The sequence below is a fragment of the Symphalangus syndactylus genome, chromosome 3 (genome assembly GCF_028878055.3).
Source record: "Symphalangus syndactylus isolate Jambi chromosome 3, NHGRI_mSymSyn1-v2.1_pri, whole genome shotgun sequence".
Classification (NCBI taxonomy): Eukaryota; Metazoa; Chordata; class Mammalia; order Primates; family Hylobatidae; genus Symphalangus; species Symphalangus syndactylus.
Window position 1 is genome coordinate 147,425,603 of NC_072425.2, and position 27,450 is coordinate 147,453,052.

At 53.4% G+C, this 27,450-nt stretch overlaps 2 protein-coding genes across 2 annotated transcripts in view; one reads left to right on the plus strand and one right to left on the minus strand.

Annotated features, from left to right (window-relative positions):
- LOC129478600 (uncharacterized) overlaps window positions 1–3,248 on the plus strand; it is an 88,552-nt gene extending 85,304 nt beyond the window's left edge. The window contains exon 12 of the mRNA XM_063636656.1: window positions 32–3,248. Coding sequence (XP_063492726.1) covers window positions 32–241 — 210 coding nt within the window. The 3' untranslated portion in view covers window positions 242–3,248. The remainder of the gene's footprint in view (window positions 1–31) is intronic.
- Window positions 3,171–27,203, minus strand: ADAMTS8 (ADAM metallopeptidase with thrombospondin type 1 motif 8). Its single transcript, XM_055273771.1, has 9 exons — window positions 26,158–27,203; window positions 17,691–17,930; window positions 15,604–15,739; window positions 14,843–15,010; window positions 13,189–13,490; window positions 9,770–9,953; window positions 7,035–7,207; window positions 6,728–6,903; window positions 3,171–4,380 (listed from the first exon to the last, which is right to left on the minus strand). The coding sequence occupies exons 1-9, from the start codon at window positions 26,875–26,877 to the stop codon at window positions 3,810–3,812; spliced, it is 2,670 nt and encodes an 889-aa protein (XP_055129746.1). The 5' UTR covers window positions 26,878–27,203; the 3' UTR covers window positions 3,171–3,809.
- Window positions 27,204–27,450: the final 247 nt, after the last annotated feature.

Genomic DNA, 27,450 nt, shown 5'->3' on the forward strand with positions numbered 1-27,450 from the left:
ATTCCACATGCATCTCTCCCAAGACGGCGAGCTCAGCAGAGGCCCCCAGAAAAACGTGCTATGCAGGAGGAGAGTTTTCCCCATAAGACAGACTGTCCTTCAGCCCTGGCTACCAAAGAGGGGTAACCCGGGCCTGCTGTTCTCCGGGCCTGAATGCAGCTGCATCCTTCCCTTCCTCTGCTTCCTGTCCCGGTACTTACTGATGGTGCATGCACGGGGCCTGGGGAAGTTGAGTGTCTAACCCGCGGTGCAGCTATGGATAGGAAATTCTGGGCAGGGACGAGCCTGTCTTCACCTGGGGAATTCCATCCCACATCACACAGGGCAGAGTGGGAGTGGAGGAGGGCGGAGGACACATCTCAGGGCCAGTAACCTAGGCTTATAGAAGTCGTCGTCACTGTCCTCATGATGTTCACCCCGTCTCCTGTTTTTTGGGGCCATGTGTTCTGAAATGTAGTTTCAGCTCATCATAGGGGCAAGAAGAAGTGATGAGTCTGTGGCAACAGAAATCTGGGAATCCAAGGGTCATGCTACATCTAGTCCTCTTTGGTAAATTCTGCCCTCCTGTTCACACTTTTCGAGAAACCATTTTGAATTCCCAAACAGCAAAGGAAATGCTGCAGGTTCCTGGAGGGACCTGGTGATCTGGGGCAGAGCACACGGAGTCGAGATTGCAGTGGGGTTCACGAGCCTCCCCTCCTGGGACCAGGGGCACCTGGGCAGGGGAGTCTACACCACGCAGGAAAGCCCAGTACACGCTCATCGCTGCAGACTCCACAGTGCAGGGCTGAAAAGGCCTCTCTGTTTATCTGCCCTGGACCACAAGTGGAAAATATCAAGACAAAGCAAAAGCCAATATTCCTTAAGAGCTTTCCAATTGTTCTTGTCATTTGTAGTTTTGTTTTTTTGGGGGTGTGGGGAGGGAGGGGTGGTTTGAAACAACTCCAAAGCATACTCCAGAGGAAAGCAGGAAGGGTGACATGTTTGGACACCAGAAAAGAGGAAGAGTCCTCATTAAGAGGGTCACTTGGTTAAAAAGTTCGAGCCCAAAGGATATAGAACCAGGTGGATATCATCAGAGAACAAGATGCAGATCTAGTGAGATGGGTCCTACCACCCCTGAAATGTGTTCCTGGGAGAGGGGGTGGTCTGCTAGAGTGGACTGGGAATGGTAACATTGCATACTTTTGTAAGTTCACAAAACCCTCTGATCTGCAATAGAGGAATAAAGGGCAGAGGATAAACCCCAGACAAAGATTCACTTATCTTAAAAATGAAAGGTTGGAAATTAATTTTATGCTACTGTACCACCTTTGAAGTATTTCTGGCAGGTGCCTGGAGGATTCAGATTAATGACCAAATTACCTGCCGAGTCAGGCCTCCCATTAGAAGAGAGCACCAGTTTCCATTAGGAGCACTAGCTGGAAAATACAATCTTTCAGCAGAGGAAACACAGTCTTCTTTCCTTCTCTGGGTTAACAGAGTGGTCGTGGTTGGCTGGGGCAGATAATGGTGTGGTCTTCCTCTGCAGATCTGTTTTCTGAGTCCCTGGGCTGCAGCTGTTGAATTTCCAGACACAAACAAGTATGCGTTCTGAGAGCCTCGCCGAGCCCACACAGCCGGGAGAGCCAAGCTGGATTCCATTCTGCTTTGCACATCAGCAGCTCTGCTGCCAGCTGAACTCCAGGGCAAAAGCTGTGCCTGGTAATGATGCTGGCAGCAGGGTTGGCACAGCTGGCCTGGCTTAGGCCGTTAAGGGGGACACACTTGGCCTTATTTGGGGGAGAGCGAGAAATGGAAGGCGATGAAGAGTTGTGGGAACATGTATCGGCCTCCACAAAACTGGTGCACAGCAGGGAAACAATCTGGTTTTGCTAGTCATCAACAACATGCCTGTGTGTGTGCCTGTTTATGCTTAGGTAAGCCCAGCCTCCCACTTGCTGAAAAGGGTAGGCAGACAAGAAGGAGTGACCAACTCTGTGTCAGCTGTCACCGTGTGGAGAGCAGCTGAGGGGAACAGTGGGGCTGGAATCCCATGACCTCACCTAATGCCCCTACAGCATCCTGTCTGCCCATGGTGCCAGATACCTGAATGGGAGGACAAAGGGGGCACAGGTGGTGAAAAAAACCAAGATGCACATTTGGGTATTTTCTTTCCTTTGCTAGAATGTCATTTCTTGATGTCTGTTTCTTGTCACCCATTTGTGATCGGGGACTAAGTAAGTTCCCTCTGCACCAGACCAGGTGGAAGACTGAGCCAGAGTCCCTCTGAACCACAGGAGAGATGAGCTATGGGGCAGAGTAGGGGCGAAGAGAATCTGGTGCCCCCAGCTAAACTCAAAGGAGGCAGGCAGCATGTAAGAGGGTGATGGGGCAGCTCACAGAGAGGAAGGGGATATTCTTTCTCAAGGATGACGAGCCCAAAGGCATCGCACAACAATTGTGATCTCCCAGCTGGACGTTTCCTGTGGCACAGGCGTTCACAGTGTGCTTCCCAAACCAGCAGCCTCCAGGTCAGTCACTAGGAACTTGTTAGAAATGCAGATTCTCAGGCCACCCCAACCATTAGATCAGAAACTCTGGGGATGGGGCCCCACAATCTGTGTTTTCTTTTCTTTCTTTCTTTCTTTTTTTTTTTTGAGACAGGGTCTCACTCTGTCATCCAGGCTGGAGTGCAGTGGCACGAAAATGGCTCCTTGCAGTGTCAACCTCCTGGGCTCAAGTGACCCTCCCACCTCAGCCTCCTGAGCAGCTGGGACTACAGGCCTGCACCACCACGACCGACTGATTTTGTTTTTTAATTTTCTGTAGAAACAGGGTCTCGCCATGTTGTCATGGCTGGTCTTGAACTCCTGGGCTCAAGCGATCCTCCTGCCTCGGCCTCCCAAAGTGCTGGAATGACAGGTGTGAGCCCCTGTGCCAGCTTCACAATCTGTTTTCACAGCCCTCTAGATGATCCCAGCGAAACCTTGGGAACCAGTGGTCTAGGTCATGCAAATGAAAGTTGCCCGAGTGAGCTGGATTCCGCAGGCCTGTGAGGACCCAGAGCAGGCAGGGAGCCAGCTGCCCAGCAGGAGTTCAAGATGAGCTGACCCAGTTTCAGCCTCCATCCCCGGGTTCTAGGTCCCTGCCCTTTCCAAAGAAACAATGAATCAGACCAGACCACTGCATTGGCATAAGATCACACTTTAGTTCAGAGACACATTTGCATAAATACTTGAAATGGATCCACCCCTGCAGGTGGCAGCCTGAGAACATGTGGCTCTCCACAACCCTGCGACGCTGCGGCCCTTTAGGTGATGGATTTTAACACTGAAGACAGTCGTGGTCATTCTTGAAGACAGCTTGGGGTCCAGCTTTGGAGCCTGCTTTGACATTCACCATTGACTCCCTGCCCCATGCCTCTCTTGTACTAATTTTTTCCCCTCTGAGGTAGATTATTTATCGGGGAAACCAGATAGAATTTTTTTTTTTTTCATTTAAGTTTGCTAGTCCTTTGCAAACAGACTGACGCTGAGTGTCCTGTCTGAGTCAATAAGTGCACTTTTACCTTTTAACCTATGCCCTCTACTTGAACCCCAGGAAGGTCCAGTCCACTGGACAGTTGATGATAGGGTCTGCCGCCCCATCCCCTCTCCTCTTCCCCCTTAGGAATTTGTGCAGTACTGGAGAGGTTGCGGCAATGGGAGGCCTGGGTGGGCCATGCTGCCTTGATATGGCCAAGGGACCCAGTCACCACAGTGGAGACCCTCGTCTGTACCTCAGTACCCCACTTCCAGGAGCACAAGACTGGCCCCTGCCCCCCTGAATCACAGGGGGCACAGCTGGCTTTCACAGGGCTTGGCATCCTCGGGTTTCAGAGCCCTGTTGCAGGTGGCAGAGGCCTGGCCGGAGGGGTCCCTGCACTCTACAGTTCGCCTCTGCCAGCCGGCCCCGCAGGAGCTGGAGCACTCAGACCAGTCCCCCAGCACCCACTGTGCGTGGAGCAGCGGCTGGATGATGTTGGTGGTTGCTCTCTCTTTGCTGCTCTGCATGCTGAAGTCCACGTCATTAGGAACAAAGAAGGTATATTTGACTTTTGGGGGGAAGACCTCGCCAGGGACTGTCAGGAGCTGCACTGTCAGAGGCTCTGGCAAGGGCCGGAAGCTCTGCAGGCGCTCCAGGGTGGCGATGGAGCCGCTGTACTTCAGGATGGTCCCCTTCACCAAGATGTCCTGCTCTATGGCAGAGATGGCCAGGTTGCCGTTGAGCAGGTACTGCCCATCAGCCGTCTTCAGCGCCAGGTAGTTCCCATCGTTCTGCACACCCGGGTGGCTCCGCTGCTTCACGTCAATATTAGTGGCACCAGCTGGGATGGTGACAATGTCATTGTAGCCATAGCTATGATAGAAACAGAAAGACACCCTTAGACCAGTGGCTGCCCAGCCCAGGTCATGATGATGCCTTGGAGACTGAAGTGGGCACCCCAGGTGGCAGACATGAAAAAAACAAAGCAACTAATTAAGCAAGTTGCCTCAAAGTTCTCAATAAATTAGCTGTTTAGGCAGGCAGAAATGTCTTGTACATTGGGATTGTCAAGGGTTTTTGCTTCATCTGGCAACTCTATTTCAAAAGTGTGGTTGAGGAGTTGAGGTACGTGGGTGTTGAGAACAGCATAGAGAGGAGGAGAACTCAGAAGGATTTGGAAAGCTGCACTGGTGTAGCCAAACCTGGCACCTCTCAAATGAGATCTCAAATACCTCTAGTTCCTTGCACTGGTATACAACTTTGCTTGGCCACCTCCACACCCAGAGCTCAAACCCACATGGAAAAAACTGTTCCACACACCCCTTCCAGAACGTGAACAGGAGGGAAATTTCACGCCACCTCTTTGAGTCAGTTGGCTCCTAGTATTTGATGAATATGGCCCTAGGGTGGGATCAGGGTGGGGTTGGGAGTTGGGGGTTCAAGCCTGCTTCTTTGAAGCCACCTTCTGGGAGTGCCCAGGCACCATGAGCACTGTGCTTCTGGAATGATAGGATGCTGTTTTGGGAAACTGTTTCCAGTCCATTATAGGCTTAGGGCTTTAGGTAGGATGAAGAAAGATTAGTTGTTTGTTCTTTTCTGGAAATCTGGGTTCCACAGGCTGGGGAGAAAGAAAGGCGAATGGTCAGGCGGGCTTTTTGCTCTTCTTACCGTATGTCCAGCTGGGGCGAGCTGCCTAGTCTCAGACTCTGAGAGTGTCCACAGGCCCATCTGTCTAAAGCCTGAGGGAAAGTGGCCAAGGGACCCAGTATCTGAATAGTGTCTGCTTCTCTTTTTCTATGTCTTTTGAGCTTAAATGTAAAAAGAGTTCCAAGGCAGGGCACAGTGGCTCATACCCATAATCCCAGCACTTTGGGAGGCCAAGGCAGGCAGACCACTTGAGGCCAGGAGTTCAAGACCAGCCTGGCCAACATGATGAAACCCTGTCTCTACTAAAAATACAAAAATTAGCTGGGTGTGGTGGTGCACGCCTGTAACCCCAGCTACTTGGGAAGCTGGGGCAGGAGAATTGCTTGAACCTGGGAAGCAGAGGTTGCAGTGAGCCAAGATCACGCCACTGCACTCCAGCCTAGGTGACAGAGTGAGACTCTGTCTCAAAATAATAAAAATGAATTAAAAAAAATGAAAATAGTCCCAAGTTGCCTGCTGTAGGCTGATTCTGTTCTCTCAGACTGGTGAGATGAGAGATGTAGAGACAGACACACACACATACACACACACACACACACACACACGCAGAATGGGGCAGGGTTTGTGAGCTTCACTAGGTAGAATACAATAGAGTGAACACTTCTCAAAAACTCTGAGACCATGAGTGGGGGAAGTGGTTGGACAGGTGGATGCTCACATAACCCCTAGAAGGACACACTGATGTACTGGAGGCAGAGAGGCAGAGTGTGGCCCATATAAAACACCCGACCTTGCCCTTACTCTCCAGGAAGTACATGGAATGGGAGACAAAAGTCATCCAGGACTTAGGAAAACTAGGTTCTCTTCTGGCTGTCATTAACTATCAATGTGACCTTAGAAAAGTCATTTAATCTTTCTGTGCCTTAATTTCTTCCTCTGCAAAATGAAGAATAGTATTGGCCTTGCTCACCTCATGGACTTATTTCACAAATCAAACGAGACCATGGAAATGAAAGCGCTTTGGAAAATCCTTGGAGTTTTATGAATGTGTGGCATTAGGATGAGAACAAAGTGTCTGGAGTTCTCAGATTCATGAAAGCCCTGAGGATGCCAGGGCCCCTTTTTGGTAACCCCCTTCTCTGAAGATCCATCTGCAGAAAGGACAGGGCTTGCCGGGCTTAGGGTGAGACGTCCTTCCCAAAACCGGCCTGGGACAGCTGTTTTCTGGCAGAGGTCGAGGTTACTCAGTGTGGCTCGACTGACTCAGAGACGACAGCTCCCTATCCACATGGCCTCCAGCCCTCGCAAAAGTCACGGCTGCCCCGTGTTCTATCTTTTCTATGAGCTCGACACTGCCAAGTGCACATCCCATCTCAGGAAATCCTTAGGACGACTGTGAGATAGAGATACCGCTGACATTTTATAAAGAAACTGAAGCTCGGAGAGTTTAAATAACTTGCCCAACCCTCACGGCTATTAAGTAGCAGCCACAATTCAAATTTGGGCCTATCAGAGTGCAAAGCCCATTATGCTTTTCTACCAAGCAAGGTACAGAGCTCCGGGGGAGACTCACCTGGTGGGGGTGAGGGACCCGGAGACCTTCCTGCAGGAGTTGCCTTTGCCCCCACACACCCCGCATTTGTCCAGCTTCCGAGGCGAGTCCACCACATGGTCACAGCCGGCCTTGACACACTGGCCACGGACACAGATGGCCAGTGTCTCTGGCCCACACAGGGTGCCATCAATCACCTGCAACGGGGAAAGGGAAGGTGAGAGAGGGCGTGTTGAGCCCAGAAGCAGCCTGCCAGGGGGTGGGGGTGTGGGGACAGGCGACCTTCCTCCCCTTCTCTGGATCATCTGAGTCCCAGGGTGATTCTCACCTTGGCCTCGAACACTTTGAACTCACTCCTCCCCCGGGCTCGGCAGAACAACTTGCAGCGGTCCCGGGGGGACACCCCAGCATACTTGGGGACCCACTGCAGGAGATTCCCGTCCAAGTCAGTGTAATTGTAGGCATTATACTTCTCACACTGATGCTCCCTGAAGCTTTTCCCTAGAAAGAGGAAGAAACGGCATGCAGGTGACACCCATGCGGAAGCAGGAGCACCAGGTGAAGGTTTGGCTCTGACACTTGCTTTGGAAAATGCTTCCATTCTGCACACACATGAGGGCTCTGATGCCTCCGGGAGGGTGAGTTTCCTAGTGGAGAAATCCCGAATTTACAGCACTTTTCTTCTTTCTTTTGGTTTTGAACTCAACCCAGGGACCCAGGGCCAGTGTCTTCTGGGCACAACATTCCTAGATGCGTGTGTGACCCTTACTCAGAAGGGCAAGGAAAGGAGCCTCCAGCCTCACGCTGGGCTTTCTAGGATCAATGCCTTTTCCATCAGGGAAAGAGACTCATTGTACTTGACAGGTGAATAAACTCAGGGAGCAACAGGGAACAATTCAGTAAGCTTGGAAGGCACAGAATGGCACACGGAGCTACATTCTCAGGACACTACTAATTGTGCAGTATCGATTTCCTCAGTGACACCGGACATGAATCCAAAGACTCCTAAATCTACATGTCTATCTCTGATCTTGCCCCTACCCCCACATTCTGTAATGCTGGGTGTCTCTGCCATTTGTATGTACTATGATTACCTCCAACTCAGCACGGCCAAGCTCCCGATGGTCCTTCCGCGAACTGTCTTGACTTTCATTTGCTGATCTTACCATGCTCAAGTCTGAGACTGGTATTCTGTTATCTCCCGAACATTTGAGCGTCTCTATCTGCTATTTCCAAACTGTCACAAAGACCCACACTATATTCAGGACAATCTGTGATTTAAAACGATGGCATCCCACTCTCACCACCACAAGCCCAGGCCTGCTGGCTTCATGAGGACCTGTGCCTGTCTCCTCTCCATCCTGCCACGTGCCGCTGCCAGACCAACCCATCTGAAGTTAGGTGTGGGTTGCTTTCCACCCCCAAATCCTAAAATTAAAGCTGTTCTTCCTGCCAAGGTTCCCCGCCCAAACTGTGCATCTGAATGCCTGGGGAGACTTTGCCAAGGCAGATGCCACTCCACGCCTGAGACTCTGCGTCAGTGCAGCTGAGGGGGTCTGGGCTGTGTCTGCAGGAGCTTCCAGGTGACTTGATGGGACAGGTGGCACAGATAACCCCCAGATACTGTGTCAGCCTTCAAGGACCTCTGTGGTCTGGCCTTGACATAGTGGTGTGCTTTGCTTGATTCCACCTAAGTGAATGAGGGCCCTTCTCAGACCTTTCCTCCACCCTGGCAGGTCCCCCTCACACCTCACCCCATCTCAGTCCTCCAGAATCTGCTCAGTCCTAACTCCCTTCAAAGCTTCTGCTCACCCAGCCTTTCCTTTCTCCGAGCCCCTCACCAACCTAGGGTCTGTGACTCATCCATTGAAACGTAATGGCTGTGTTAAAGGGATTTGGGTCTCTAATTGGACTGCAAGCTCCTTAAGGACAGAGACCATGCCTTTTACATTTTCACAAATTTTTATAGTCCTAGACACACAAAGAGTACTAAAAAATATTCGACAGTAATGGCAGACTTCGGTGCATCTGAAATCATGACATCGCTTTTCGTCCACGCCTACCTTGCACCCTATATTCATTCCCTTCCTCCCCCTTTCCCAGCAACGTCTCTCCCCGTATGCCAGGCAAACTCTCACACAATTCCAGGGCAAAGTTTCTAGAGCCTCAAACCATTGTGGATCCTTCTTGTCTTGTGAAACCGCAAAGCCTACAGATTCTCCTGTGAGATATCAACCCAATGCCAGCGTCTTTTCCCGTGGTTGGATCTCTCCGAAGGCTCTGCCTGATTTTTCTTGCCTGCCAATCCTTCCTGGAGCTGCACACTGGGCAGTTGGATGGGATGGTGGGAAAAATCTGGTAATGATTTCCCTCTCACGATTTTGCTGCTGCCTCTTTACTGCCTCTAAGTTAATGTTTGTGGTTTCCAGCAGGTACTGGGGATAGGAATATGCCAAGGGGAGGGAGAGGTAGTATTGCTTCCTGGGAAGATTCTGTCAAACAGTTGCCATGGCCCCAAGGGAAGATGGGCAACTCTAGTCAGAAGGAATGTGCACAGGAATCAGATTCAGAAATCCTCCCTCGGCCCTGGGCTGAATTTTGGCTAGAAAGACCTTGGAGGTTTGGCTCTGACACTTGCTTTGGAAAATGCTTCCATTCTGCACACAGATGAGGGTTCCGATGCCTCCGGGAGGATGAGTTTCCTAGACACCAGCCCCTCTGCAGAGGCTTCTCCCCAGTAAGTTTGGCTGGGGGCGATGTCCTCCTCTCCACATCTTGGAAGATGAGCGTAATTTCTCTCCTTGACTTTGCCGGGCTCTCTGAACACTATGAGAGCTGTCCCGGGTCCCTGAGAGCTGCCTCTGGGATTGGAACCTTGCAGAGCCCATTTAGGTGGAGATCACAGGCAAAACTCTATATCCCAGGAGACCCACTTTACTCCCCTCTGGGAGTGACTCTATATCCCGGGACACCCACTTTACTCCCACTTTACACATCCTCTGGGGAAGTGTCACAGCAATGATAGTAGCTGCTCTGGCAGGGGCAGCCCTGAGTGGTAATTACCGTCAGGGGGGCATTCCTCCGTGTGGCATGACTGGTACTTGGCTCTCCGACCCAGGCAGTATCTTCCTCCATTCTGAGGCTCGGGGTCCTTGCACTCACGGTGTGAAAACTGCACTCCTCCTCCACAGGTCCGAGAACATTCTCCCCAGGGTCCCCACGGCGCCCAGCCTCCATCTACCACGGGCTGCAACATACAACGGCACACTGAATGAGGAGCAAAGGCCGGGAGGCTTCCGTGTCTGTGCCACTGGGTGGCCAAAGCCCTGGCTTCCTCATCTAGTCCTTCTCATCCTGGTGCAAGGAGCGCCGTAAACCGCCTCAGTCATTTGTTTAATGACTGTGTGGCCTGCACGGCTTTGTGATCACAGAGACCGGGCTGGACTCATTCACTACTGACTCCCCAGTGTCTAAACCAGTGCCTTATGCTTAGTAAGGTGCTCAATAGCCTATCTGCTGAATGAATGAATGACACTCTTTTATGGGAATAAGGTTGCATATAATGCAGTGGTTCTCCGTTGGGGCGAATTCTGCCCTCCAGGGGACATTTGGCAATGTCTGGAGGTATTCTGGTGGCTACGGCTGTGGAGGGTGTACGTTACCACATCTAGTGGGTAGAGGCCAGGGATGCTGCTCAACATCCAGCAATGCACAGGCCCCGCAGTAACAATTATCCAGCCCCAAGTGTCCCTAGCGCCAAGGTAGAGGAACTCTGGTCGAAAGGAAGCATCCCTGGGAGGTGTTGCCAAAGTCTACCAGCCACTGGTTCCAGTGATAGGATAATGCCTGGGAAAGAAACAGAATTGCTTCGTCTTTTCTTTTTTTGACAGAGTTTTGCTCTGTTGCCAAGGCTGGAGTGCAAAGGTGTGATCTCGGCTCACTGCAATCTCCGCCTCTTGGGTTCAAGTGATTCTTGTGCCTTGGCCTCCCGAACAGCTGGGATTACAGGCGCACACCTCCATGCCTGGCTAATTTTTGTATTTTTAGTAGAGACGGAGTTTCACCATGTTGGCCATGCTGGTCTTAAACTCCTGACCTCAAGTGATCAACCTGCCTCGGCCTCCCGAAGTACTGGGATTGCAAGTGTGAGCCACCATGCCTGGCCCTGCTTCCCAGTTTACAACTGACCTATGAGAACAAAGCTTTGCCCTTTGGAATGCTGTATGCCCAAAGGTTCATAGAGTATTCAAAATGAAAATAATTTTTTTAAAATTATAAAAGTAATGATTGCTCATACAACAAATAAAAACATGCAGAAAAGTGTAAAAAAGAAATTAACACTTCTTTAAAACACCACTACCCAGATAAAACCATTAACATGATTTTCACCAAATTTTTCATACTTTTGCTCTGAATATATCATCATAAAAATGCAATGCTTTTATTTTACAAAAGATATGATTCTACATATATATTCTTTCTCTCTTTCTCACTTTCTTTCTCTCTCTCTTTCTTTCTCACTTTCTTTCTTTCTTGAAAGTCTTGCTCTGTCGCCCAGGCCAGAGTGCAGTGGTGTGATCTTGGCTCACTGCAACTGCTGCCTCCTGGGTTCAAGTGATTCTCCTGTCTTGGCCTCTGGAGTAGCTGGGATTACAGCACCCGCCACCACACCTGGCTAATTGTTGTCTTTTTAGTAGAGATAGGGTTTCACCATGTTGGTGAGGCTGGTCTCGAACTCCTGACCTCAGGTGATCCACCCGCCTTGGCCTCCCAAAGTGCTGGGATTACAGCACCCGGCCTGATTCTATAAATATGTATTTTCTGATCTGACTTCTTAAAAATAGAGGCCACACATCATTCCATGATCATTTCATGTCAACCTCTCCCTGCACTTAGCTCGGCTGTGCTCTGGGGATTGGTGGCAGATCCCTCTCCACTCCCCTCAATAACATGTGATGAGAATGAACAGGGTGAATGGGAGGTGGCTGAGGATCAGTCGATGAATCCTGCACCAGCTCAGGCTTAGGACAAGAGTATGGAGCTTAACTGGTGCAGGCAGGCTCCCAAGGCTCAGTGCAAAAGACATGTACTGAGGAGTGCTCGGGCCACCCTGGCGATTCAGCGCTGGCGGGGACTGGGCTGTGAAACTCAGTGGATGCTGTTTCATAGTGATGGCTCCATGACTCACGGTAAGAGAAATGTGATCAGCCTCACAGTTTGGATGTATTAAGAGCAGGGCAAAGAAGTGAATCATTTAAAAACCCTCACTGGCACTGCCTTGGTTTTTCTTGTGAGTTTACTCTCTCCTGGGCCAAGTTTTTTTCTGCCTGGCCAGAGGCAGCTCTGAATCTGTCTCCCCTCCTCCTCTTTGAGTATGGAATTCCCACAACTGCTGTCATTCTCCCAACCTGTAATTATGCATTCAGTTAAGGCACGGGCAGGCTATGAATACTTTTCACTCAATTCTTGATGGAATTTATTCCACGTGTCTCTCTGTGTTCATGATGGAATTGACAGTGGCTCCAGTCTGTTGTGTGCCCACCTTCCTGTCTCCACACCTCTCACCAATCTGCATCTGCACCAGCCCTGAGTCAGCCCCAAAGCAGCTCCCTAATGTCTGGAGCCATGGCAGTGTCAACCCACTGACTGAGGGGATAGCCTTCACGGGCTCCTCACTGTGTGGATAAATATGCTTAGGTTTGTTTGTTAGAAGAGGAATGATTTTACCTAGAAGTCTTATGTTGCAGCCTGGCCTGAAGTTATTTTATTTTATTTATTTTTTTTGAGACGGAGTCTGGCTCTGTCACCCAGGCTGGAGTGCAGTGGCGCGATCTCGGCTCACTGCAACTTCCGCCTCCTGGATTCATGCCATTCTCCTGCCTCAGCCTCCCCAGTAGCTGGGACCACAGGCGCCTGCCATCACGCCTGGCTAATTTTTTGTATTTTTAGTAGAGACGGGGTTTCACCGTTTTAGCCAGGATGGTCTCGATCTCCTGATCTTGTGATCCACCCACCTCAGCCTCCCCAAGTGCTGGGATTACAGGCGTGAGCCACCGCGCCCGGCCTTCGAAGTTTCTTTTCTTTTTTTTTTTTTTGGAGACAGGGTCTCCCTCTGTTGCCCAGGCTAGAGTGCAGTGGCATGATCATGGTTCACGGCAGCCTCAAACTCCTGAGATCAAGTGATCTCCCTGCCTCAGCCTTCTGAGTAGCTGGGACTACAAGTGTGAGTCACCATGCCTGACTTATTTTTTATTTTGTACAGACAGGATCTCACTATGTTGCCCAGGCTGGTCTCGGTTCAAGTGATCCTTCTGCCTCAGTTTCCCAAAGTGCTGGGATTCCGGTGTGAGCTGCTCTGCCTGGCTGTCTCTCGGTTCATGACTCTCAAGTGTGGTTTCCTCCCTGAGAACAGCCCTCAGTCCTCCCCGTTTCCTTTTGTCTCTCCTTTCTCCTCCCCGCTATCCTCAGGGGCTGTCCCTCACCTTGGGCCTCTCCACTTCCTCCTCAGGTAGACAGCTGCCTTCTGAGCAGAGGTGCCCAGGCCCGCATGGCGTGCCGTCAGCCCAGGGCAGGCTGCCATTCTTCGTGTGGCACAGGGGCTCGGCCCCATCAGTGTGGCACCAAAGCTGGGCGCAGACGTCCTGAGCAGAGGTGTTGGGGCAGTGGCGGAAATCCGGCCCAAAGATCTGCCTGCACTGCTGGTCCAGCTGGTACAGGGCCATGCGGCCCGGGAGGCCTGTGGGGAGGGGCAGGGCCGTGGCAGGGGCGTCCAGGAGACAGTCTCCTGGGAAAAGAGGAAGCAGGGGTGTAAGAACGCATGCAGGGCGCCACCCTCTCAGCACTTCATGGCCTGCGACGGATGACACTGAAGGTCTAGGTGTCACGACTTCTTGACCTCCAACTAAAAGCTGTCACCACTCGATGATCTAGTGAGAGCATGCCTAATTTTTGACTATCAGTTGCAAACGCTTTTCAGGACCAACTTTCCTTTGCTGTCCTGAACATCTAGGAAGCATTGCCCCCGACATTCAGTGTGTACCCAGTGAATGCCAACTAACACAATATTCATCCACATCACAACCTAACCGTGCTCCTGAAAGCCACAGCACGCAAATGAAAACTAATGCTGTCTGGATAATCTTATCTTTGCATCATACATGTCCCTGCCTCCCTCAGTGAGAAGGATCTAGAATATTTCATTACTTTACCAACAATTCCAACCACTTAAAATTGTTTTTTCTTTAATCCCCTCTTCTGAGAAGCAATTTTTTTTTTTTTTGAGGCGAAGTCTAGCTCTGTTGCCCAGGCTGGAGTGCAGTGGCTCGATCTCAGCTCACTGCAACCTCCACCTCCCGGGTTCAAGTGATTCTTCTGCCTCAGCCTCCTGAGTAGCTGGGACTATAAGGCGTGTGCTACTACACCCGGCTAATTTTTTGTATTTTTAGTAGAGACGGGGTTTCACCATGTTGGGCGGGCTGGTCTCAAACTCCTGACCTTGTGATCCACCTGCCTCGGCCTCCCAAAGTGCTGGGATTACAGGCGTAAGCCACTGCACCGGGCCTTTTTTTTTTTTTTTTTTTTTTTTTTTTTTTTTTTTTAAAGAGATGGTGTCTCTTTCTGTCACCTAGACTGGAGTCAGTGGCGTGATCATGGCTTACTGGTAGCCTTGACCTCCTGGGCTCAAACGATCCTCCTGCCTCAGCCTCCCGAGTACCTGGGACCACAGATGCGCGCCCCACACCTGGCTCCAGTCCTTTGAACCAGCTCCCGGCCCTCTTGCTCTCACAGGACGCAGTCACTGCCTCCGTCACGCCTGACTGTTGTAGGTTCGTCTCTCCTCTGTGCTATGTGCTTCTATTCCTTCAAGAGCTGCTTAAACTCTCCTCCTTTAGACAACCTTCTTGGATGACTTCCCCCTGCTTTGTGACTAATCTAAATTAGCCCAGAACTCGGCTGCTGGAAGATGGGGCCAGGAAGAGCAGACTTTGGGGGTGGTGTGAATGCCCCAGCGTGGGAGGCTGGCCGGGGACTCAGCTCTAAGGGCCCTGTGAGGAGGCACAGCTGGAGGGGTCCTTGCGCCAGCACCAGTGGAAGGAGGCCCACGGGGACAAGTAGGGGGGGGCCCCTAGTGCCTACCGTGCCCGCCGTCCAGGAGCTCCGTGAGGTACATGGCGCTGCAGGGGGACCAGGGCAGTGTTTGGTTCAGGTGGACGAACAGCGGCGCCATCATGTGGTGCTTGCCCATGGGCCCGAAGAGCCGGCTGCAGGGTTTGGAGTCGTCGTGGGGCATGCTGAGGACGTGCCCTGGGGAGAGAGGCCTGGTCCACTCTGCCCTGTCCTGCCCGAGGGCGCCCCACCCGGCCCAGCTAGGGACAGAGATGGAGCTCCTCAGGGGAGCAGCCACCCCCTCACTCTCCGAAGATTTCTGCGTAGAGCTTTCCCCTGCGCTTTGCTCTTCCAGGGCGAGTTCTCAGATGACTGAGAAACACGGATACCCCTTTATTTTCCGCCTCAGCCCGTCCTAAATTTGGATCTAGCTCTATTATTTGCTCTCCTACATGACAGTCCCTGGACCATTGTTCTTCCCCCAGATCCCACGGTTTAGCTTGTGCACAGCTCCACGCCTCCGCCCCAGCACGTGTCTGGTGTCCTGGCATTCGCCCCGTGACCTGTGATAATCGCGTGGGATGCTGCTTTTGTATTTTGGCCATGTGCTCGGGGTGGGAGTGGAGTTGTGTTCAGCGCTGTCAAGCGCAGCATCTGTTTGTATACAGTCACCCTGTCAAAATTAGGGGAGCTATTCCTAAGCGAGGGCGGCATATTCCTTCGGATCTACGCAACCTTGGATCTGGAAGAGCAGTTCCCTCTGATGTGGGCTTCGGTGCAGCAAATCTTACCTAGTTCATGGGCCAGGGTGTGGGCCGCCTGGAGCCCCTCATCCTCGATCACGGAGCAGCTTTTGTTGGGGTCACAAATGGTCCCGATGTCTGCCACACCCAGGGTGTCACACAGCCCCTCCTGCCCACAGAAGTTCTGCTTGGCAGGGAGAGAGCAAGAGAGTGCATCAGTGTGCGTGTGGGGTTCGCTGCAGGCCTGCGGGGCCGGGGGTGGCCAGCGTGCACGTGGGAGTGGACCATTGAGCGTCCCATAACATGCTTGCTGGCCTGTGCATCACCTGCATTTATTGAGCTTTTAAATTAAATTAAATTAAAATTTTTTTTTGAGATGCAGTCTTGCTCTCTCATCCAGGCTGGAGTGCAGTGGCATGATCTCGGCTCACTGCATCCTCTACTTCCAGGGTTGGGGCAATTTTCCTACCTCAGCCTCCCAAGTAGTTAGGACTATAGGCGTGCACCACCACACCTGGCTAATTTTTGTATTTTTAGTAGAGACAGGGTTTCCCCATGTTATGCAGGCTGGTCTCGAACTCCTGATCTCAGATAATCCGGCTCCCTCCGCCTCCCAAAGTGCTGGGATTACAGGCGTGAGCCACCGCGCCCGGCCTAAATTAAATTCTAAAGACGAGGTCTGGCTGTGTTGCCCAGGCTGGAATGCAGTGGCTATTCACAGGAGTAATTGTAGCTCACTTAGCCCCAAACTCCTGGGCACAGGCGATACTCTCACCTCAGCCTCCCAAGTAGCTGCGACTACAGGCGCTTGCCATGTGCCCCGGACGACCTTTTCTAAGGAGGAGGACGCAACCGCAGGTTCAACGTGTCTGGATATCCCATCTAGTGGCCTCGCTTTATTGGTTCTTTTTGTGTTTATGGTCAAGCCAGTTCACCCGTCCCCCATCTTTCTAAACTGGAGAGTAACCTGTGAAATTTCCTTTTGTTAAAAAATAAAAACAGTCTGTAATCTCAGCATTTTGAGAGGCCGAGGCAGGTAGATTGCTGGAGTCCAGGAGCTGGAGACCAGGCTGGGCAATACAGTGAAACCCCGTCCCTACAAAAAGTAAAAAAAAAAAAAAAATTAGCTGGGCAAGGTGGCTTGCGCTTGTGGTCCCAGCTACTCAGGAGGCTGAGGTGGGTGGATCATTTGGACCTAGCAGGCAGAGGCTGCAGTGAGCTGTGATTGTGCCATTGCACTCCAGCCTGGGTGACAGAGCAAGATCTTGTCTCAAACAAAACCAAACAAAATTAAAAACCAAAAAGAATATAAAATACAAAGATGGATTTCTGAGTGACAAGATTGGGAAATCTCTGTCTGTCTTCACATCAGCCACTCATGTAAGGGAGCCTGTTCTATGTTACAAGCTGGCTGCATCCTAGGGCTGGCTGGGACTTCAAAGGCTTTTTGTGGGGGACAGGGCAGCACAGTCATTCAGAACATGACTCTACAGCAGCACTGTCTTGGCTGGACTATGGGCGCTGCCGCGATGTGGCGAGAGAGCCGTGTGGCAACTCTGTGCCTCAGTTGTCTCTGTTACAAAATGGGGCTAACACCAGGACCTGCCCGGTGGGGCCCGTATGAGACTGAAGGAGCAGACAGGGCCTGTGAGACTGAAGGAGCAGACAGGGCCTGGCACACATCATCACTCTCTTGCTTTCAGGAGAAAGCTGTCTGTTTAAGTCATGCCGTGCAGGTGGGCAGCCCTCCTGCTGTGGGCAAGTCTTGAGGGGACCCCCTGGCTACCTGCCCCTATGTTTTATAACCACTGCAGCTAGAACTACTCTCTTCATTCCAAGCCCAGATCTCTCACTGGGCAGCTCGAGCCCATTTCTTCTTGTTATGTGTGACCTCAGGAGACAGCTGGTCACAAACTTTTGGAAGAGAGCCCTTACAAGATTCTTCTCTTTCCCTTGCAAATACCTCACACTTGTCCTCATGACCTCCTCCTCATCATTCTGGGCATGAGGCTCTGGCATCCAGCTGGGGACAGCAGGGAGACGTTTCCCATGTTTGGGCAGGCCTCGTGGTCCTCCCTTTGATCTGCCCATCCCGTCCCCCTTCCTCCCCAGGGCTTCCGGAGCCAGGCACGGACCTGTCTGGTGAGCAGGATGGCCGTGTCGTAGTGCTCCGGGTGGCGGTCGCTGGGCTGGTTGAAACGCCGCTGCCAGTTGCAGAAGTTACGCAGTGTAAGCCCTCCGTTGTCGGACACCTCTGGGCCCCATTTTTCATCTTCTACGATCAGCACTTTTACCACCATCAGGTTGATGGAATTCTTGATGCTGGGGTGCTTGTAGATTCGGGCTGCCACAGACATTAACGTCAGGATGTGGTTCTGTCAGGAAGGAGGAGACAAGAGGCAGAGTGAAGGGTTAAGTCTCAGGGCCCTTGGCCTGGCCCGTCCGCTGCCATCACCTCTTGTTATGGGGCTGAGCATCAGATTCTTACCAAAGCCTCACAACGCCCCCGAGGCCTCCGTGTTACTCCCTTCATTTTGCATGTGAGAAAACAGGCTCAAGAACCGGCACAAGCTCACAAAGCTGATGCACGAACAGCAGTCTTTGAACCCAGACCTGCCTTGCTCTGAACTTGTATGTCTAACATCCAGAACAGCTTCACGGGATGGCCTAAATCCAAATTCATTAAAATCCAAAACCTTAAACTTATAGTGTGGCACAGGCCACATTTCAAGTGCATCAATACTTATATATGGCTTGTGGCTACTGTACTGGAATGTGCAGATAGAAAGTTCTACTGGACGGCATGGCTTCTTCTGCCTTAATCCTGACACTGTCTCCCTGCCAACCACCCCCACCCGTCCCCAGCCTCAGCCCAGAAGCCAAGTTCTGAGCACTCAAGGTTAGTAGAATTCCCTCTTAGAATCCAGCTGAACATTTTCCTGTTGTCTGTTGGGGTGACTCTACCCTTTGGGGTGGGGATTAACACTGAAAACTTTGCTGTAATAATCACTCCTAACAACAGCTACTCTGCCACATTACCTCATTGAATTCTCACAATAACTCTGTAATTCCATTTCATGAATGAGGAAGGTCATGCAAATTAACTTGTCGAAGGTCACGCAGCTATTGAAAGCAGGAGGCCAGCCCAGGTGTGCCCGTCTCTGAGGTCCACCGTGCTCTCATTAGGTTTCCCAGGGCGTGGCTTCTTGGTGTCTGCCCGGACAGCCCCGAAGGGTTCATTCCCTCCTGACTGGGGCTTGAGAGGATCCCATGGGCCTAAGAGGACCCACGTTCTTAGGATCTCACCAGCTCTCCCTTCCACCCAGGCTGGCCAACAGAGCAGACATCACTGCTTGGCCTCTGTCTTGTGCCTGGGCTGCTAACTGCTCCCCCACTGGATTCCAAGGCTTGGAGAGGAGGCCCGATGGGAACTCACTCTCCTGCCTCGGCGACCCCTTGAAGTGGCCCTCTTTGAGCATTTTGTGGAAGGGGAGACACAGAGGCAGAGGTGGGTGTTCCTTGAGCCTGGAGTGTGGTCAGCTGGGCAGCACCTGCTTGCCCTGCCTCTCCAATCCCTAGATTACCACCTCTCGGGAGCCCCTCTTCCTCTTCTCCTGTGGTCTGGAAGGTGGGAGTGGAAGGAGGAGGAAGGAAAGGGTAGAGAGGGACATTCCATCGGGTGAGGCCATGTGTAGGCGTTCCAGATGAATCCCATTATTTGTGAATGGGATCTGTCTGTTCACCTCGCAGGCAATGAGCCAGGTATTTTGTTAGCCCTACAAGCAGGGGTTGGCAGGTTACTTGGCGTGTCAAGCACTCCAGCAATGTTTAGGCTGATGTAAACATCTTATCAACAAGGCTGAAACTTGGCACTTGCTCCTGGAGTTGGATTCTGGAGGGAAAAAAAGCAATCCCATCATTATGCAAAGGGGGGTGAGCGCTGAGGAATGGTGGCTTGCGGAGACGAACTCCTGGCCGGGTCTTTGCTGCTTCCAAGAGGCCAACAGTATCCTGATCTCTCTAAGAAGGACCAGGGTCTGATGGGCCAGGGACCAACCCCTGGAATTTCTTCTGAGGCAAACTGCAACCGTCTTCACAAGATTTCTTCCCGTCGAGTCCCAGTTTCACAATCTCAAAATGGGGAAGATGAGGTCGTACAAGGAAGGTGTAAAGCTAAGGAACACCAGCTGCTAAGTTTCGGGGCCGAGACAGCTCAGCACCAGGAGCTAAAGACAGGAGGTTGGGGCAAGTCTGTGTGCCCACGCTGAGCAGATCGGAGGGAGGCTGAGAGAGAGATGAGGCAATGCTCATGTCCTCAGTGAAGACCGGAGGAAGGTGAGGGTTAACCCCTGATCCTCATGCAGGATAAACTGCTGCTTGAAGATCAGGGCAAGACAGCATAAGGAGCTTGCTGGCCCTAAGGTTCCCGGGGAGCCTCCTTCTCTGCAGCTCGGGATGCTCATATCATTGTCTTCTCCGGACAGGGCACAGCTGTCAGGCAGGGCCGGCTTCACAGCCATTTAGCTTCAAGGGGTGGGCTGGACTCGAGGACATCTGAAGGTCCTTCTGGCCGCTGTCTCAGAAGATACTTTTCATTTTCAAGAAGGCTAGGAGGATTCTGTGGTCTAGTGTTCCCTTCAAAATCCCAGATCCCGATCCCACTGCTCTCTCCTTATCTCTTGTTCTACTGAGTTTTTGGTTTTCCCCTCCCAGTCTGCTCTTCTGAGAAATGACCACAGGAATGCCTTATATATGCGGTGCGTCTCACAGTTCCCTAGGGAGAAGGACCACTGAGCCTGGGTGAGGTGGGTGACCTCACGGCTGTGAGCCTCTGATTCTCCCCCAATCCCCTGGGCCCAGAGGACAGGCCTGACTGAGAGTCCCATGGGGATCAGGCCTGCGGCTGGTCAAGGAGGAAGTCAGATGGCTTGCTCCACCACCTGGCGCCGATTTACACCTCCCTGCTCCCCACATCGGTGCAGGCTGCGTGTGAAGAACGTGAATGGGGTCCTGGCTCCCCTGAGGAGCAGAGGCATCAGCACAGCAGCCACCCCCAAACCACGGCAGGTAGGTGGAAGCCCACGGTCAGCCCAGCCGGGGTGGTCAAACAACCTGCTCTTGAATGACTTGGGGATCCCATACTCTTCACTTTTGTTAGGGAGAGGCAGCACTTTTTAGGGAGTCTGCTCCTGCATGAGTGACCCCAGGACCTGGAGTAGAGATGAACATCAGGCCAGTCAGGGTGGCTCATGTCTGTAACCCCAGCACTTTAGAAGGCCAAGGTGGGAGAATCACTTGAGACCAGCCTGGGAAACATAGTGAGATCCTGTCTCTATTAAAAAAAATAATGAATTAAAAAAAAAAATAACAACACCCTGGCCAGTTGGGTGGGCCAGATCCCCTTTTGGTTCTTTGAGATACGAACAAGGAGATTCCTTCCTCAGAGCTCCCGTGGTAGCCGAAGCCAGCTGCGGTGTATGATAGGGACAGGCCGGCCTCCTCCCGCCCCGAGGTCATCATTACACCCAGCCGGTTTGCGCTTCACCTGAGGCTCCACTGCTTTCCCTCGTGGCGCGCCCGGTGGGAGGCCCGGGGAGGAAAAGTGGCCCCGGGAAGCTCTTGCATTCCTATCTGACATCTGTAGGGCCTGAGACTGAGCTGGGGGTGTGGAGATGGAGAAGCAAAGCGAGAGGAAAGAAGTGAGAGGAGAAAAGAGAGCAACCTGCATCATATGCTTCATCTCCTCTTGTTCTCCAAACAGCAAAGGGCAATGTCGCCTCTTCAAAGCATACACTTACGCTGAACTAAAGTCAGCCTTCACCACTGAGCATGGGCAAGCTGAAAGAGAAGGTTTCTCTGCCGTGTGGAATAGCAAAGCTGAAACAGTGGTGGCCGGCACTCTGATGGCATGGGCCAGCCCATCCTCCCCACTCTAACAAATGCTTTCCACCACCGAAGGCAACTCTAGTAATAGCCACACCTTGCTGAGTGTGTCGTCTGAACCAGGCACCAGGTCAGGTGCATTCCATATTTTGTTACATCCTCAAGACAAGGCTAGGACGTTGGTCTAACTGCTCCTACCTGAAATAATCGAGGCACAGAGAAATAGGTGACTTGCTCAAGGACACTACACTATTTCTATTTCATTCCAAAGTCTACGTTCTTAGTCTCTGCACTAACTGCCACCCATCTTTGCTGCTGTGAGGAAAACTGCAGCCTAGCCAAAGCAAACCCAAGGCTTGCAAGCAGCAAGTCCACCTGTCATTGCCTGTGCACACCCCACCTCCTGGGGGATGGGGAAGGGGCGATCTTTGGACACTGAGAACATTTTCTTTGGGAAATACTCCGTATCTTTGATCATTCTGACTGCAGCAGACATAAGGGATGGAAAAGATGCATTCTTTTGCCAATGGGAAGCACATCACGCACATATAACTCTTGTCTTTCTCCCTGGTAGCCACAGAGCAGGGCGGGGGGACATGAATCTGTTTCTGTTGTCATCCAAACCAGGGCACCCTTGAGAGGGAAAGACAGTAGTATTAATAATTATGCCAGAACAGGCAGAAACTGGGATGCTGCTGGACAACCTAGGCTGCATGCCCACTTCAGTATCTAGTGTCTTGTGGAAGACATTCCCCCCAGAGCATGCAGGTAAGGGGGCATGGAGATGGCTGTGACAGCCGTCCCTGAAGTCAGTCCCCAGAATCTGACCCCCTGCGAGTGTTCTGCTGGCCTTTGGGAAGATGAGTGCCACTTTTCGGACCCTCTCTGCTAAGAAGAGGACTCAAAAACTCTGCTCACTGCAGAAGCACTGGCGAGACAGGCATCCCAGGCTGGCGAGAGTGGGCACTGCCATGCTGCCCCTCACTCCATCTTGCCCTGGGTTCACACAGGAGACAGTGAGGAGCAGCTGGATGTAGACGGAGCTAATGGAGTCTTCCCAGGTGGCCCTCCTTTCAGAAAGGCCCCTCTGTCTGAGCTCCTTAACTCCGAAACCAGATAAGAAGGTGGGAGACAGGGCCCTCTTTTGTCAGGGGATTAAATGAACTTAATTGACAGAGTTCTGGAAAACTTCATTGTCGCTTAACAAAGTGAGGCCAGCCTTGGCAGTCATGCATTCTTTCCTCAGCCTCCACGGGGGTTTCTTTGCGGGATAGGGCCTCACAGTGGGCCTGGACGGCTTTGAACTGCTGGATTCAAGGACCCACTCCCGCAACATAAGCAAGTATCAGAGGGTCGACAGAGCCACAGACCCTAGTCCTGAGAAAGAGGCCGCCTGGTGGGATAACTGCACAGGATTCAGCGTTGGGAGACTTGGGCTGCAGGCCCAGCCCTGCCACTTACTGATCCTGTTCAGTGCTGTCTGATCCTGAGGAAGCCACATGTCCTCTGTGAGCTGTGCAGTCTCCCTCTGCCCCCCTCACTGGCATTTTCATGGAGGTGATGTGTGTACAACCACGCTGTGAATTGAACATGCTCAGAGAGTGGCTAAACCCTCCAGAAGACCGGCTTATCACGAAGAAACCACACAGGTGCTTAGACCGGGATTGATCACCTAGTCCAGGTGTCTCGCTTCACAGATGAGGGACTGTAAGCCCTAGAGAGGTAAAGGCTCTGCTCGTCCCCACACACACCTGATTACCGAGAGTAATCACCCCAGAGTGCCTTCCCTCTGTGTGAATGAGGTCTCCACAGAAAGGACTGGCTTCCATTTGCAGGAGGTGGGTGTGAGCAGCCAAGGTCTTGAGGCGCGGGAACTTGATTTTCATTCTTCTCTCAGCTGGGCTCATGGACCTGTTTTCGGAAGCGCAGGGGACTGAGCTGAGACAGTCACGCCTGTCCTGCAGCGTCTCTGAGGCTGGTCAGCTCATCGTAGCGGAGGGGCCCGAGGGTGGTCCTGGACACAGCTGTACCTCAGCCCCTCCCCCACCCGCCACGGTGGCAGCAGGAGCGCAGGTGGGATGGGACATGAGACCCAGGGTGGAGGTGGCGGGGCCGGTCTCCCTGAGGGAAGACTTTCCTTCCAGGTGAGACGCAGAATTCAACCCCCTAGGGAGGGGAACTCGGCCTTCAGAGGTGCCCGATGCCTGTTTTGCTGCGCTCTTCTGGTCCAGATGGGCTGGCTGGGTGTGCAGGTACCAATGTGCAGCTGGGAAAGGTCCAGAAATGCGTGTTTGTGGGGGATGGGGAGCGGGGCAGGCAGGAGCCAGATCACCCAGTCAGGAGTCTCATGAGGATGGCAATGACGGGGTGGCTCCGACACAGAGAAAGCCGAATTGTCTGGGGCAGCAAACCCGGACTTCAAGCTGAAGGGAACAAAATCGGGTGCAAACCCCAGCAGAGTCTCCTGCTTCAGCAGCCCGGGCATCCTGGGGTCGGGCCTCAGAGCATGTCTGCCTCTAGATAGCTAGATGTCTGGAGATGCGGGTATGTCCCTGAGGCAAATACTCAGTTATCTCCAGTGTCCAGGTGATCAGCTGAGAGACAGACAGCCTGGCCCTAAAGGCTGAAAAACGGACTTTCTCTGCTGGCACAGAGTTCTCGTTGGCTTTCCTATGTTTTGGTTCTCAGGCAGATGTCAGAATCTGTTCCACGTGTGGGGGTAGAGGGGCACAGCACCCCCACTCTGGGTTTGCAATGGGTGCATCTTAGCTTCTTTCTTTTTTTTTTTTTTGGATGGAATCTTGCTCTGTCACCCAGGCTGGAGTGCAGTGGTGCGGTCTCAGCTCACTGCAAGCTCTGCCTCCTGGGTTGACGCCATTCTCCTGCCTCAGCCTCCCAAGTAGCTGGGACTACAGGCGCCCACCACCACGCCTGGCTATTTTTTTTGTATTTTTAGTAGAGACGGGGTTTCACCGTGTTAGCCAGGATGGTCCGGATCTGCTGACCTCATGATCCGCCCCCCTCGGGCTCCTAAAGTGCTGGGATTACAGGCTTGAGCCACCGTGCCCGGCTATCTTAGCTTCTTTCTGGTGGAGCCCCCTAGGAGCCACCCTAAAGAGATGGGAGAAGCCCTCTTCTCACCCCTCTCCTGCCACACTCTCTAGTACTTGCTTAAAGAAAGGAGTCAGAGGAGAGGGCTGGTGCTCTCACCGCTCCCTGCTCTCAGGGCAGGCAGGGAAACAGGTATTAAATCAGCGTGACCCAAAGCTGCTCTGCCCTGCTTCTGAGGAAGCAAATACCACAAGGGCTTGCAGGGGTGCCTCCCTGGGGTGTAGTCAGCACCTGTGGTAGCCGGAGGAGCAGCCACGTGGACTCTCACCCACAGCACTTCCCATCCTATGCATCTGTTTCTCCCTGGGTCTTTCCTACCCTGCCTTTCCCAGTGATAGAGGGTGGGAAAGATGGGGTGAGAAACAGAAGGGTGATCGCCTCCTTGTCTGGACTATTCTGCACAGGCGAAGCCTATGCCCTTGGGGCCCCCAGCAGTCGGGCACAGGCTGAGCCTAGTATTGGGTCCCGGCCAAGGCTGCCATCACCACAAAGTGTCAGCTCAGCTGCCGCATTGCCAGGATCCCTGTTTCAGGGAACTATGACGTCTGGGCAGGTCAGTTCTTCCTTCCCTGGCACATCTCTTGTTCTGTGCTCCCTAGGGGCAAAGAGTACCCCTCTCCTGGAACCCTTACCCTCTTTTACTCCTGGAAAAGCCTTCACCTGGTCTTTAGGGGAGAAATTGGGGTTTAGGACAACACAGACACCTCCTGCTGAGTCAGCACCATCTTTGCATCTAGTTAGAAACGGTCTGGTTAGGCAGCCAGCCCCTGGACTCTGTTTTTCTCCCCTGTTTAGGTAAGAGCTGTGTCTGGGCTAAGGGCAGCTGGGTGGACCAACTGTGGGTCTGGCTTTACTAGAGACATTCACCCAAACAGCCCGTCCCAGCCCCTACACCCCTCGCGTTTCCACCAAAGCTTCAGTTCCTGGGCTGAGCCCCCGGGCAGAAGTTCTCTGCCCCTCCCTCTTGTGCTGGCTGCTGGCACTGCCAAGTTCTGCCGGGGCTGAGCGCCAGGTTGGCAAGGTAGTCCATGCCCCATTGATCACAACCAGCTGGCTGCACAGAAGTTGGGCAGCCCCTCTCCAGGTTCAGCTCCTTTCAAACAATGTCTTTTGCTTATGGCGACCTCCATACACAAGGGCATCAGACAGCCATCTCTTTCCATCCCATCTGCCTTTCCCTGGAGGCTCTCAGATCTGGAGGCGGTAGAGGGCTGAGGGGTGGGAGTGGGAGCTATTCCGAAACGCTCAATTTTCGTCTCTGCTGGGAGAGGCAGGTGCCGGGGAATGCGTTGATACCCACTTTCGGGTCAGTGTGCCACGTGCCGCGGGAGATTCGGATGAGAGGGATGGGCGTCGGCAGCCCCACTCTAAACTGGAAGGGACCTGGGGGTTGGGGGCGCAGGGAGCCAGGGTGGCAGAAGTTCAGAAAAGAGTTACTGCTCTTTCTCAGAAAGGAGAGAATCTCGTTTGGGGTCAGGCTGGAGAAGATGAGTGGGGAGGGTTTTTTTTTTTTTTTCTCAGAGGGATTGGAAGGGGAGATTTTAGAGACGCTGAGAGGCGTCTGGGGGGCCTCCGGGCACGGCGGCTGGAGGAGGCTCTCAGTCCTACCTGCAGGTCGGCCCCATAGAAGGCAGCCATGGACGCATCGGCCACCAGCAGCGTCTCCACGAAGCGCGCCTCAGACACAAACCGCTTGGTCCTGCTCGTGGCCCCCAGGGGCGGTGGGAGCTCGCTAGCGCCTTCTGCCTCCTCTTCTTGGCTCTCCTCCTCGCTGTCCTCCTCGTTGTCTCCTCTCTCCTGCCTCTGACCCTCTCCCGTCTCCACCTCCCACTCGGGTCCTCGCGGGAGGGGGCGGGCTCCGGCGGGACCCCAGCGCTGCAGGCGGTGCGGCTCACCCAGGGAGCCCCCCGCGCCCTGCGGCTGGATGGTGAACTCCTCGCCGTCCAGCAGGAAGGAGCCGCTCAGCCCGCGGCACAGGCTAACCGCCGCCAGCGACTCGGGCTCCGCATTCACGGTGCCGGAGAAGAAGCAGCCGCGCAGCCCCCGCTCGCCCCCGCTCGCCCGGCCGGAGCCCCCGAGGCGCTCGATCTTGAACTCGGGCGCCAGGAAGCTGTCGTCGGGTGCCAGGCGCAGCACGAAGCCCTTGCCGAAGGCGGACAGGTGGAGCGCCAGCTCGCCCGCGCTGCCGGGCAACCGCGTGGGCACCACCAGCTCCGAGGCCTGCCCCCCAGCTGCGGGCCGGGCCGGTGCGCCGCGGGCCAGCGGCAGCAGCAGCAGCAGCAGCAGCAGGAGCGGAGGCCACCGGGGGGCGGCGGGGGCGGGGAGCATGGGGGCTGCGGCGGTGACTGCGCGCGGGAGAGGGAAGAAGCCCGCCCGGCGCGGGCAGGTGCTGGCGGCCCGAGCGCGGCCCGGCCGCTCTCTCCAGGAAAAGCGGAATCAATCAGATGCAAGGCCGACTCGGCCCGCGGGGCCCGGCAGCGGGAGCGCTCCCCCGGCGGCCCCTCTGGCTGGCGCAGCCCGCTCTTCCCGCGCCGCCGCCGCCCCCGAGCCCAGCGCGAGCAGCTGGCCCCGGCCCGCGTGCGCCCGTCCTCCGCCCCTGCCCGCGCCAGCCCCGCGCAGCCGCCTCCTGCCTCCTCCCCGCCCCGGGAAGCACCGAGTGGGCTGCCGAGCCCTTCTTATTTATACTTCCTTCCCGGCTTGACATAAGAGGTTTATTTTTGATCTCTCACTATTCCCGTTTCCCCTCCCCTGGGATCAGAGAGAGAAACTGAAAAGAGGGGGAGAGAGCGGAGAAAAAAATTGGGATGAAATGCAAAACCAATCAGGCAGCGAGACCCGTCCGCCACCCGCCCCGCTGAAGTGTCAACTACAACTTCTTTCCTTTCCCTTGACGCGCGGACC